At 40.6% G+C, this 13,352-nt stretch overlaps 1 protein-coding gene across 1 annotated transcript; it reads left to right on the top strand.

Annotated features, from left to right (window-relative positions):
• Positions 1–8,385: 8,385 nt before the first annotated feature.
• LOC141513547 (uncharacterized) lies at positions 8,386–11,819 on the top strand. The gene is made up of 2 exons (XM_074223479.1): positions 8,386–8,524; positions 10,163–11,819. The coding sequence occupies exon 2, from the start codon at positions 10,186–10,188 to the stop codon at positions 11,413–11,415; it is 1,230 nt and encodes a 409-aa protein (XP_074079580.1). The 5' UTR covers positions 8,386–8,524; positions 10,163–10,185; the 3' UTR covers positions 11,416–11,819.
• Positions 11,820–13,352: the final 1,533 nt, after the last annotated feature.

Genomic DNA, 13,352 nt, shown 5'->3' with positions numbered 1-13,352 from the left:
AGCCCCTAAACAATCAGTTTTAGGATGGGATCCATGAGTGGCCACTGAACTTCAAACTCAGATGAGGCTGGCAGACACAGTCACCAAAAAAAAAAAAAAAAAAGGAATTGTATGTCAGTGAGGAGCAGACTTTTGTCATAGTGATGATCTGTCTCTTCATGTGTAATATGAGGAATAATGATAAGTAACATTTATATAACTCTTTGAAGTTTGCAAAGTACTTTACATATATTATCTCATTTGATGGTCCCAACAACCCACATGAAGTAGGTGTTGTTATTATTATTATCCTTATCTTACAGATAAGAAAATTGAGGCTATGAGAAATTAAATGACTTACCCACAGCTAGTCTCAAACTCAGATACTTCTGACTCCAAGTCCAGTGCTCTATTCACTATGTCACCAAGATGATACTTGTTTGCCTACCTCACAGGGTTATTGTGGGGAGGAAATGGTTGGTAAGCCCTAAAAATATCTAAGAAATGTAAGTTATTTATTATAATTATTATTATTGTAAAAGGATAGGTATCATAATCCCTAGGATTCCTTCACTGGAAGATGGAGGATAGTTAGGCAAGAGTTTTTGAGACCTTAAAGGACAGTTTAGCTTTGATATAGGGAAGGAGGGATGGGACATAGGTATGTAAAATAAGGATTTGTGGACTCCTCCTTCCCCCTAACAGTTGTTCCATTCAGAGTAAAGGGTGGAAATAGTTAAGTCAAATCAACAAAGATTTATTAATTGCTTATATATTCCCATCACTCTGCTACGGGTGAAACAAAGAAAGGCAAAACTAGTCCCTGTCCTCAAAGAGATCAGGCTTAGATTATTGAAGTTTGTACCAGCCATCAAGGTCTTTGAGGGACAATATTAAGGTAAGATTGCAGAACCTTTGAGTTGTAGGGGACCATAGCAGGAAGCCATCCTAGTCAAATCCCCTTTATGATATTTATAACTAGCAGTCAAACAATTACTAGAAGACTTCCTCTGATAGCTTCCTAAGAAGTCAAATTCACTCTGAGACAACTCCAATTATTATACTGAACCAAAAACTTTGATCTCAGCAACTTCTATCTTAATTATATCCTCTGGAGTCCAGGAAGAACAAGTACAATACCTTTTTCTTAATACAGTCCTTGAATATGAAGATGGTGACTGTATCCTTTCTGTCTTCACTTCTCTGGCTCAATACCCTATTTCTGTAGTTGAACCTTATATAATGGAGGCAAAATGGTATAGTAAAAAATGCATTGGACCAAGAACCTGGGTTCATCTCCTGGCTCTGCTATATGATAGGTCAACATACAGCCAACATCTGCTCTGCAGTAACAGAACGACTTTGTGCTCTAGGTGCAACATGCATTATTGAAGCTACAGCGTAAAATGGAGGAAATACCACTGGGCTCTAGACAGAGCTGGGAGTTCATGCTGGTTTTAAGTTGACCTCATATATCTCAAATATTCCTCTATGTCATATCCAGTAAATCCAATCAACACTTATTAATCACCTATTTATTGAAATTACATATTAGGGGTAACACTTGAGCTGTGTTTTGGAGGAAGGAATTCCATTCTGCAGAGATAAGGAAGGAAATACTTCCAGACATTTGGAAGCTATTTATTCAAAGGCATCACAGAGGAAGAGTGAATGATAGATGGAAATGGAGCCCAATCATGAATCAGAAATGGGAACACCATTTTCCTCATATATTTAACAGGACCAATAGGTCTTTAGACCCCATCACAATTGGAGTTGAGTTCAGACCCTTGAGCTAGTTCTACTTAAGATAAATCAAGTAATGAAAACTTTGAGTTGGAAAAGCCCTTAGCCTTCATCCAGTAGCTAGTCTGACCTAGACAGATGAGAAGCATTGTTATTCTATTGTCATCTTTATGCCATTCTTGTTCCCTACCCCAACTCCAACACATACCTTTATGTCTCTAGCTCTTGGAACAAAAATCAAATTACTATGACTTTCTGGAAAGAAATTTAATAGAAAGGTAAACTGAGGCAAGTTTCTTTGAGCAAGATAGAATTTATTAACAGGGGCATGCTATTGGATAATAATGGGTCAATGACATACTTCCATTTATGCCAAAGACCCAGAGCAAGAGAATAGCCCCTTTTATAGGTTTATAGGAGAGTATAGAACAAAGAACAGAACACAGTAGGTGACATCATGGGAACGAGGACATGATTCGTTATAGAGCTGAGGCATAGGGAACAATATGATTGGTTGGAAGTTTGATAATAAGGGGCTAGCAATGACCACCCCTCCCTTCCCTCCTGAGACTAAGAAATATTCATTGTTTCAGTTCATGTGCAAAGTCAAAAGATAAACAGAACAGCTCTTTTTGGAGAGTGGATAGGATGGCTTGGTGGTGTAAAAATACTAGATCTGACTCCTTTGTGTTCTTACACATCTTCCAAAGTTTAAACCAAATCCTTGAGGCAAGAAAAGAATAGTGATTAGAAGGAGAGCTTGATTTCCAAAACTCATTACAGGCCAGCTGAATTCTGAACTAAGTTCAGAGATAGAGATCTATTACTTAAGCAATTGTAGGAGAAAAATTGATTAATTGTAAATAGGATCAATAAGAAAATGATAGAGGATCAGTTTTAATTTTCTCAGAGCATGTCAATTATTTGCTATGTAACTCTACTCTCCATTTCTATGTCCAAATACTTATGACCAGCCACCATTCCCTCATTTATATAGTCTTCCTTATTAGAAAGGAAGTTACTTGACGGCAGGATGCCTTTCTTTTTGTATCTCCAACCCCATCACTTAACATAGTGATAGGCACAAAGTAAATTTTTAAAAGACTTCATTCTCAGAAATTAGATTCTTTTATTTTGTTTGTTTTTGCAAGACAGTGGGGTTAAGTGACTTGCCAAAGATCACACACAGCTAGGCAATTACTAAGTGTCTTAGGTCAGACACTTAGGTCCTCCTGATTCCAGGGCCAATCTCTATCACCACTTAGCTGCCTCCAGAAATTAGATTCTTTCACACTAGGAGAGGTAGTGGGTAGCTAGGTGGTTCAGTGGATAGAGCTCCTGGCCTGAAGTCAGGAAGACCTGAGTTCAGATCACCTCAGCTTCCTCACATACATGAAAGTACCATAAGATAATATTTGTAAATTTTAAAGAGCTATGCAAATAGCTATTGTTATTATTGAAACATATTCAATTGGAAACCAATGGTTCTGGATTACAGAGTTCTTTACTACAAACTAACAGTGTGATGATGGTAGGTAAGTCATTTTCTTCTTTGTAGTTCATTTTCTCATCTATGAATTGGGTCAGGGTGGGTGAAGGGAATATTAAATTGGTGATGAGCTCCAGAATTAAGATCCAATTATGAGTCAGGGCTTTAAAGAAGGAAGATTAAGTAAAAGGAAGGACTTAGCAAAGGACTAAATAAGCAATACTAGCAAAACCTTTGAAATTGATTTGGGCAAATGTGAGGGAGGGAGCATTAATCCCTTCTAACAGGCCTGGAACTGTACTCAAGAAGTCTCAGATTGCCCCCTTTTCCTAACTTCCCACCTCATCCCTCATGCCCTCCATACACATGCCCAGGATGTAGAAAAGGGCCCCAGTCTTTACTCTCTTCTATATCTACTTCAGAGGGCAGAAGTTCACTCTGTTCCTGCTGACCTAGCACTTGGGAAGGCCAAGATTAGAGAATGAAAGTGAGTCATTGAAAGTCAAAGAAAATGAAGGTGGCAGGAAGAAGGGAGGAGGAGGGAAGGGGAGCCAGCAAGGCAACAGGCTAGGGAGGCAAGCCCAAGTTGGGGGAAGGGGAGCCTGAAGCACTAGGTTCTAGAGCTCTGGTCCCCCAGAGTGGGGGGTGTGCTGGGGCCAGCTCAAACTTTCTGTGTAAGCGTTTATAACTCAGAAATCAGCACCTACAAATTGAGGTTTGATTTATTTATTATGTTAATTTCTAGAAAATATCATTGGAGAAAATGTTATTAATGCAGATTAAACTGAAAAATGTGCTATTTTTAGGGGGTGGATCAAAGAGTCCACTAATCATTACACCTTTTCCCCTTCCTTTCCTCTTGAAAGCTGGCTATCATTTACTTGGCAACTTGCTAAAGCACTCATCATGTTATACTGTATATTATATTCTACCTGTATTGTGGCTTATGTATCCTGAGTAGACTATAAACTCCACAAGGAATGGGATTGTGTGTGTTTCAGTTAGACTTTCCAGTGGGAGCAAAACCCTTGCAAAGTCTGCATGTAAGATGCTTAATGGTTGCTGTCCTTTGTGCTTGAAGAAGATCAAAATGACATTTACTCTATTAGATACAAGTTATAGTGTGTCCATGTCCAACTGTTGCTGAGCATACCAATAAGAGCTCGGAATGCCCTACTACAGGTCAGGTCCATAGGAACATTTAGCGTGGATTTTCTAAATTATTATTTAGACTAACAGTTGACAATGGACTCTGGATCTATTCCCTTCTTGTTTTCATTTCTTTTTTTTAAAAAAATTATTTTTTATACACACACACACATATACATAAAACACTTTTTAACACTTTTAAAAAAAGTTGTGAGTTCCAAATTCTTTCTATTTCTTCATTTGCTTTCCCCCTTTCCTGATATAGTAAGCAATCTGTTTATAGATGATACATGACTTGCTTCCATTTCTTTTCTTCATTGGGGCAAAGAGCTTAGTTCAAAAGGAAGGGTTGGGGAGAGGAGGAAGAAGAGGAGATCGTAATGAAGTCAATGGGTAGAGAAGGCAAGTGAGATTTAGGTGAGAGGACAGACTTTATCGAGGAACAAACCCTGGGTTGGGGCAGAGATCTTACTTGATGTGTTCTCAGGACTAATTGCCTATGTCAGCATATCTAGATGGTGAGAACATGTTGAAAGTTATCCTTGCCTCCCCTCCTTCCTCTCCACTTTCCCCAACTCAACCCTACCCACCCATAACTTAAGCCTAACCCTAACCTTAACTCCAATTTCAACCTGAAGTGAAAGGAAAATATCAAGTGGGATATTTAGATGCTTTCCCTCTTTTCCTTCCTAAATAGTCTGTCTATCACTACCGACAAAAACCTAAAAGTTCTCTGCTCCAGAAAGGAAACTGCCAATGAACCCCTTGAGCTCCTGATCCAGTCTGAGGCCTAGTATTAACACTGATGATCTGGGGTAACAGGGGCAGGGATCAGAGAAGTCCTTGGTATCATGAGGTATGAGCTCATCTTATCCAGGGCGGGGGCTGGACAGTTACATTCATCATGTGAGTTTGTAGACTTGTGAGGGCAACCCTAAGGCAAGACTGGGGGTTAGAGAGAACCCCACTCAAGAATGGTCACTTCAAAGGGCAACCAGAGAAATGTCCTGACCCTGAAGGCAGAAGTTGAGGATCTGATTTTTTTAAGCTATTCTTGGATTCTCTAATTTCATTTTCTCCCTCACTCTGCTCCCTCTCTTCTTCCACCCTCTTCTTCCTCCCCTCCCCTCCCCTCACCTGTTCTTCTTGATTTTCCTGGAATGATCAAATGCTCACACAGAAACACTCCCCCCCAAGGCCCTCATTAGTTTGTGACTCAGAGGGTGGAGAAGATCTCTCAGATACCCCGGCCCAAAAAACCCATTCGACCGGTGTGACTTCCCCTCTGTAGCTGTCAGTTTGTCTTGGTTGTCACAGACTTGCTTGGGTCATATTTCACCTCTGAGCTCAGCATCCAGAGGTAAAAGGGACAGGTCATTATGCAAGCAGTGAGGCAACACAAGTTCTTAGGAGGATCCCGGTTTCTGACTTTCTTTGAGTTGTATAGTTTTGAAACCTGTGAGAGAAGATAGGAATATTCAGTGCTCCTACATCACCCCCACCATCACCACCCTAAGTCCAAGATTTTTGTTCTTATCCCTCAGGAGCTATTCCTGCTCCCTCTCTCTTACACCCATCTCTCCACTTCCCTTTCAGATTTGGTTACTGTGTTAGTTGACAAGGAAAACTGTATAGGGTTAAGACATTGTGTCTGGTTCCTCTGTAATCCTCCCCCAGGAAGGATTATAAGGGTTTTGGTATAGCCAGAAGGAACAGGGTGAGAGATAGGGCATGGATGAGATAAGGATGGACTGTCTGGGGAAGCTTAGGTGGCACAGTGGAGAGAACACCAGCCCTGGAATCAGGAGGACTTGAGTTCAAATCTGATCTCAGACAATAATTCCCTAGTTGTGTGACCTTGGGCAAGTCACTTAACCCCATTGCTTTAAATAAAAAATTAAAAAATAAACTTAAAAAAAGGATAGACTGTCCATTTCCTGAATTGGAGTGTCAGAAGCTCCTCTTCTCTTCTTTGCTCTCTATTTTCTCCCCATACTTCCCTTATGTCAGCCTTGAATCATAGGGAAAAACAAGGGAATAGGGTTAAGTGGCTTGCCCAAGGACACACAGCTAGGTAATTATTAAGTATCTAAGGCCAGATTTGAAATCAAGTACTCCTGACTCCAGGGCCAGTGCTCTCTCCACTGTGCCACCTAGCCGCCCCAAGAGAAGAATATAGTGAAAGGACTGGGGTATGTGGGCAGGAAAGATGAGACCAGAGGGAGAAGAAAGAAGGCCATATGGGGATGATAATACCTGGAGAAGGCAGATGGGGATAGGTGTTGTTGTGACAAGGTAAGTCCAGAGGGAAAAGAAGATACTGGTAGAAGAAGGAGGGAATTTGAGGAAGGCTGTATGAAGAGACCAGTAGAAGAGGAGGCTGGTGGCGGTCATAGGAAGGAACATGTGCCACATGTCTTGGAAAATAGAATTGAGAAAGATGAAATCTTTCGATCCCATTGACCTTTCTGAAAGACACATTTCCTCTAGTCAGTCAATATGCATTTATTATTTGCTTATGATGTGATAGGCACTGTACTAAGTGCCTATAAAGATAAGCAAATACAGGCCCTGTCCTCAAGAAACTTATATTCCAGAGGAGACAACAAAATAAAATAAGTAGGTAGACCCTCTTCCCACATATGTATATATATGTGTGTGTGTGTGTGTGTGTGTGTGTGCCTCTGTGTGTGTATGTGTGTGTATATATATATGTGTGTCTGTGTATATAAATACACCGAGAAGGAGTAAGGTAACCAGGGAGCGAGGGGGAGGGAAAGTTTTAGTAGTTGTGGGAATGGAAAAGATATTCTGTAGATGGTGAATTTTGACCTGTCTTATGGAAGCCAGGGAAACTGAGGCAGAGGTAAAGAAGGAGATAATTCCAGGCATTTTAGACAGCCAGTACAAAGATATGGGAGAAGCTGTTATTAGGCCAGTGTGATTGAATTGCAGAGTAGAACTTTAAGAAGACAGGAAGGTAAGAGGGACCAGATTGTGAAGAGCTTTAAATAACAAGCAAAGGAATTTATATTTGATCCTAGTGGTGATTTTATTGTTCTCACCAATGATATCTCAATGATATCCCACTTCTTCAAAGATCTTTTCAGTAATTCTTGCTCCCTAGCTTTGATGAAAAAGTTGGATCATAGGGAAACCTTATTGGATGGATCTGTTCCAGATGGGAGCAGCACCAAGTTATCCATCATTGCAACATGCCCATGTTTATTTTATATGCTAAATGAGAAAAAAAGAGAAGCACAGTATATTTCCCACATCTCTCTAAAGTATAGTGTAACTAATAAATGCATGAAACCACTTTAGAACAGGGTCTTTTGGGTACTTCGGTTAAATTGTTTTGATGGGGTACAAAACAGTGTCTAGAGGCATTCTGGGGACATAGTCATTATCCAATTTAAAAGCAAATATCCTTGATTTATTGTAAAGATAGAGTGTTTTTAAAAAAATCTCCCCCTATTACTTATACCAGAATTTGAACTGAATGACTTCTAATATTCTATCATCTGAAGCCACATTTCATATGGGGAGGCCCAAGGGCATGTCCTTAGATAAACTCCAGCTTCCTCTTTCTATTTCATTGTAGAGGACTCTGTCTCTTTTACCTTTTTTCTCAGATCCTTTGATCTTCCCAAATAGCTTTCTCCTTTAGACCCTTGAGATTTATGGCACATTTCAATAAATATGATTATCCCATTTTACAGATGAGGAGAGGCATAGCTAAGGTCACAAGGAGAAATGGGGCCCAGAACCCTGAGTCCATTTTATAAGTGAGGAAATGAAGAGGTAAGGCTAAGGTCACAAGGAAGAAGAAATGGGGCCCAGGACCCCAAGGCTATTTGCCTCACCCATAGAGACCCTAGCAAATTCCCCATCAGTTGAGTGTCACACTAGAGAACACTTCAGGGGCATAGGAGCTGTCGCTGGAAGAAAGAGCCCTGAGGGGGAGTTGGCCGCCAGATTTGAGCATGAGTCAAGAAGGGACTAGAGGAAGTTGACCAACCTGGGGTGGTGAAACCAGTCATTCCCCATCCTTCTCCAGTGCCCCACACGTGGAAGGTTGGATTATAAAGCCTCTCCCACTTAGTGCTCAGCATTGTATACATCTGCAGACTGCTGTTCAGCTTCCCCTGGTGAATACTGGTAAGTCTTAGCCAACTGATCCTGGGGTCTTCAGAGTGGTGTGTTCCTTCTGTGTGGTTAACTTCATGGCCACAGATCTTGGAAGCCTGGTCAGCTATGGGAGGGTGGGGAGAGGGTTGAAAGTTATGAAGGTTCTCCAGTTGTAGCTAGAGGTGTTTCTCTAGCTCAGTAATGTATACTTAGCCTGTAAATCTTTGTCTGTCTTGTAGAAAGGAAAGAAAAGCACAGACAATTAAAAAACATATGAATCTATAATAATACATTTGACTTAGAAATATAGTCTGTGATGGGGGTAGGTAGGTGGGAAGGGGGTGCTGGGGCTAGTTTGCCTTTCATCCCAAGCCTGGGATCTGGGAAGAGGTGTGTCAGTCATTTCCTAGAAGGAATAGAATTTATGTTTTGGGGGAATCAGAGTATCAAGATCATTGGATCATAGATTTAGATCTGAATAGGACCTTAAAGGTCATCTAGTTCAAACTCCTCATTTTACAGATGAGGCAAAGAGAAGGTCAGTGAATTGCAGAGCTGGAATCCTAATCCAGGTGTTCTATCAGCAAATCTGACAGCTTTTCTATGCACAAACAATATTAAATGGATTTTATCCAGTGGATAAAAAGTTGGAATATTACAGATTTTAGGTTTAGGAAAGGAAGAATCTCAAAGGGAAAGTCCTTTCTCTATTCCTTGTCTCATTCCCATTTCACCTCTAATGGCAGTGGTATTGGTTATTAAAGAGGTAGGATGTTACATGGAACAACTAGGTAGCACAGTGGACAGAACGCTGGACCTGGAGTCAGAAAGGCCCATATTAGTGAGTTCAAATCTGGCTTCTGAAACTTACTAGTTTCATGACACTGAGCATTCATTTAACCCTGTTTGCCTCAGATTCCTCATCTAGAAAATGAGCCAGAGAAAGAAATGACAAGCCATTCCAGTATCTTTCCAAGAAAACCCCAAATGGGGTGATGATGGGTTGGCCACAACTGAAAAATAACCAAAGAACAAAAATGTGTTATATTAGAAAGAGGTAAATTAGAATAGGGCTCCTGGGTCCCAATCAGACCTTGGAAAAGTTACCTCATCTATAATAAGAGGTGGAGTGGTCATTGCTTTACTTTGTGGTTAACAAAGACTCAATCCTCAGGGATTGGGCAGCTATAGGGCACAGTGTGCTAGACTTGAAATCAGAAAGACTTGAATTTAAATTCTTCCATAGACACTTAATATTTCTATGATCTCCAGCAAACCACTTAACTTTTCTCATTTACCCTTGGTAATAATGACTAGTACCTAGCTCATATAGTTACTATGAACATCAAATGAGATAACGTAAGTGGTTTTGCAAGTCTTAAAGTCTCCAGGGTCCAGGGTGCTAATTTGATACTACCAATAAGGATGATGACCAAGCTACAGCCATCTCTCTCTGCAACCCTAACCCTAAGCCTGAGTCACTGTCCTCCTCCATTCTCAGGAGAATAGTAGAGCTCCTCAGTTCAGTGGGATGCTTTCCAAATGAGAAGTCAGGTGCTGCCTATTGTTCCTGGTTTCTAACTTCTCAATTTTATGTTCTAAATGAGAAAAAATTAGGTCCTCAGCTCCTGTGGTAACTTATAAATTCTTTTTTTGTTGTTGTTTTAGGTAGAATTAACATCACCTCCAGGATGTCTAATTATCAGCACAAACAATCCGTGAGCCTTCCCCCTGCTCTCAGTCAGGAGCAGTGTAAACAGTCCCTGCCCCAGATCCCTGTCCCTGTCCCACAGGAACAAGTGAAGCAACCCACGCCAGTCCCTGCACCATGCCCTGAGACTGAGCAAGTCTTACACATTCAAGAAGAGCACACCACTCCAGTGAAGAGAATTCCTGTTCTTACTCCACAGTTGGAACAGAAAGGAGATCAGCAACTGGAGCAAGAGAGGGAACATAGACAAGAACAGCACCTGGAACATAAGGAAGAACAGCTTCTGAAGGAGCAGTTGGAGCAGGAGTTGGAATCTAAGCAAGATCAGAATCTAGAACATAAGGAAGAACAGCTCTTGAAGGAGCAGCTGGAGCAGCAGTTGGAATCTAAGCAAGATCAGAGTCTAGAACATAAGGAAGAACAGCTCCTGAAGGAGCAGCTGGAGCAGCAGTTGGAATCTAAGCAAGATCAGAATCTAGAACATAAGGAAGAACAGCTCCTGAAGGAGCAGCTGGAGCAGCAGTTGGAATCTAAGCAAGATCAGAATCTAGAACATAAGGAAGAACAGCTCCTGAAGGAGCAGCTGGAGCAGCAGTTGGAATCTAAGCAAGATCAGAATCTAGAACATAAGGAAGAACAGCTCCTGAAGGAACAGCTGGAGCAGCAGTTGGAATCTAAGCAAGATCAGAGTCTAGAACATAAGGAAGAACAGCTCCTGAAGGAGCAGCTGGAGCAGCAGTTGGAATCTAAGCAAGATCAGAATCTAGAACATAAGGAAGAACAGCTCCTGAAGGAGCAGCTGGAGCAGCAGTTGGAATCTAAGCAAGATCAGAATCTAGAACATAAGGAAGAACAGCTCCTGAAGGAGCAGCTGGAGCAGCAGTTGGAATCTAAGCAAGATCAGCACCTGGAACATAAGGAAGTAGAGCAACTGGAACATCAACAAGATCAGCAGCTAGAACATCAGGAAGAACAGCTCCAGAGAGAGAAGCTGGAGCAGCAGTTGAAACAACAGCTGGAGCAGAAAGAAGAGGAGTTGAAGCAGCAATTGGAGGAGAAGGAAGAGCAGCAGCAGGAGAACCTGGAACCCCAGCAGGAGCCTCAAGGGTGTATTGAAGTTCCCATCTCCAACAAAGAGTCTGAGCTTGTCCCACAGGCTCAGAAAGACTGCTTCCCTCCTGTGGAGCAGCATCAGCAGAAGCAGCAGTAGCATTGGCCCCTCAAACAATAGTAATTTTCCCAAGGTCCCCATCCCAGGACCTCTTCTCAGCATAAAATGAAGTTAGAGAGAGAAACACCACCAAAGCTTACCTCATGCTTTCCCTAGCCTAGGTGGTCCTCATTCCCTTTCTCTATCTGCTTATTTTGTCCATCTCTAGGACAGGGGACAGACATTGAAAGAGGGGAGATTATTCTCTCCCTTGTCCTGCCTCCACCCCCATCTCAACCTTATCTGTACCTTCTGAGTTGAACCTCTACTCAGTGGATTGTATAACTTTTGTGGTGTCATAAATTTCATTCTTTAGTTTTGTGTTCTGCTAATGTGTCTATGTATGCCTGTCTCAATGTAAGTGGGCATTTGTGCCCCTACCAATAAATCTTGGAATCTCAAAAGTAGTGTCTTCTTCTCCTTTATTCACCAACACCTCCCTCATCCTAGGACCCTCCTTAACTGATATCTGTCTTTCCTTTGACCAATCCCTTTGATCTTTAATGTTGTGTATTAGAGATAACAGAGAACTGGAATTCAGCAAACCTGGGTTCAAATCTTATCTCTACCCCTTGTTGCCTTTTATGACTTGGGCAAGTTACTTCTCTTTGGGGGAATAGGGGTGATGATGGTGGGGCAGGTAGTTGAACTTAGGTGGACCATATCTGAAGATGCTCAGAAACTTCCTGCAGCTCCCATAGATTATCATAGATTCTATAACTATTATAAAACTTTACTTAAAATAAAACAAAGAAGAACAAAGATATCAAAACTCCTCTAACTAACTAGCCTCTGAAATATTCCCAGATCTGAATCTAAGATCATTGATTTAGAACTAGAAGGGAACTTAGAGGTCTTTTTCTTCTTTATAAAAATTTATCTTAATTGTACTTTCCCCCCAATTACATTTGGAGATAGTTTTCAAAATTCATTTTTGGAAAATTTTCTCCCTCCTTTTCTCTCTACCTCCCCAAGACAGCAAGAAATCTTGTATAGGTTATATACAGGCACAATCATATTAAAGATTTTTCAGTATTAATCATATTATGAAATAAGAATGAGAATAAAAGGGAAAACCATGATAAAGAAAACAAATAAAAATTTTAAAAAAGTGAAAATAGTATGCTTTGATTTACATTCAGACTCCATAGTTCTTTCTTTGGATGTTTTCCTTCACAAATCTTTTAGAATTGTCTTTGATTACTACATTCCTGAGATGAGCCAAGCCTATCATATTTGATCACACGATGTGGCTACTGTTGTGTTCTGGTTCTGCTCACCTGACTTTGTATCAATTCATATAAATCTTTCCAGGTTTTTCTGAAATCTGCCTGCTCATCATTTCTTATAGAAAAATAGTATTCCATTCCATTCCATTCCATTCATATATCACATCCTCAGTCATTCTCCAATTGCTGGGTATCAACTCAATTTTAAATTCTTTGCCACCACAAAAAGAACTGTTATAAATACTTTTGTATTTGTCAGTCTTTTCTAGCTTTTTTATGATCTTTTTGGGATACAGATCCAGTAGTGGTATTTCTGGATCAAAGGGTATGCCCTTTCTGCATAGTTCCAAATTGCTCTCCATAATGGTTGGGTCAATTCACAACTCTGCCAACAATGCATTATTGTCCCAGTTTTCCCACATCCCCTCCAACCTTTTCCTTTTCTGTCATATTAGCCTCCAATAGAGTTATTTTAGTTTGCATTTCTTTAACTAATAGTGATTTAGAGCATTTTTTCCATATAACTATAGATAGCTTTAGTTTTTTCATCTGAGAACTACCTATTCATATCCTTTGACCATTTCTCGATTGGGAAATGGCTTAGAAGTCTTTTTATCCAACTTCCTCATTTTCCAGATGAGGAAACTGAGACTCAGATTTTAAGTGACTAGACCAAGGACAACTAGATAGGAAATTTATTGCTCTTTC

This window comes from Macrotis lagotis, chromosome 2 (genome assembly GCF_037893015.1).
Source record: "Macrotis lagotis isolate mMagLag1 chromosome 2, bilby.v1.9.chrom.fasta, whole genome shotgun sequence".
Taxonomy (NCBI): domain Eukaryota; kingdom Metazoa; phylum Chordata; class Mammalia; order Peramelemorphia; family Peramelidae; genus Macrotis; species Macrotis lagotis.
Note: the sequence above shows the minus strand (reverse complement) of the source record. Positions and strands in the feature narration are given on the sequence as shown.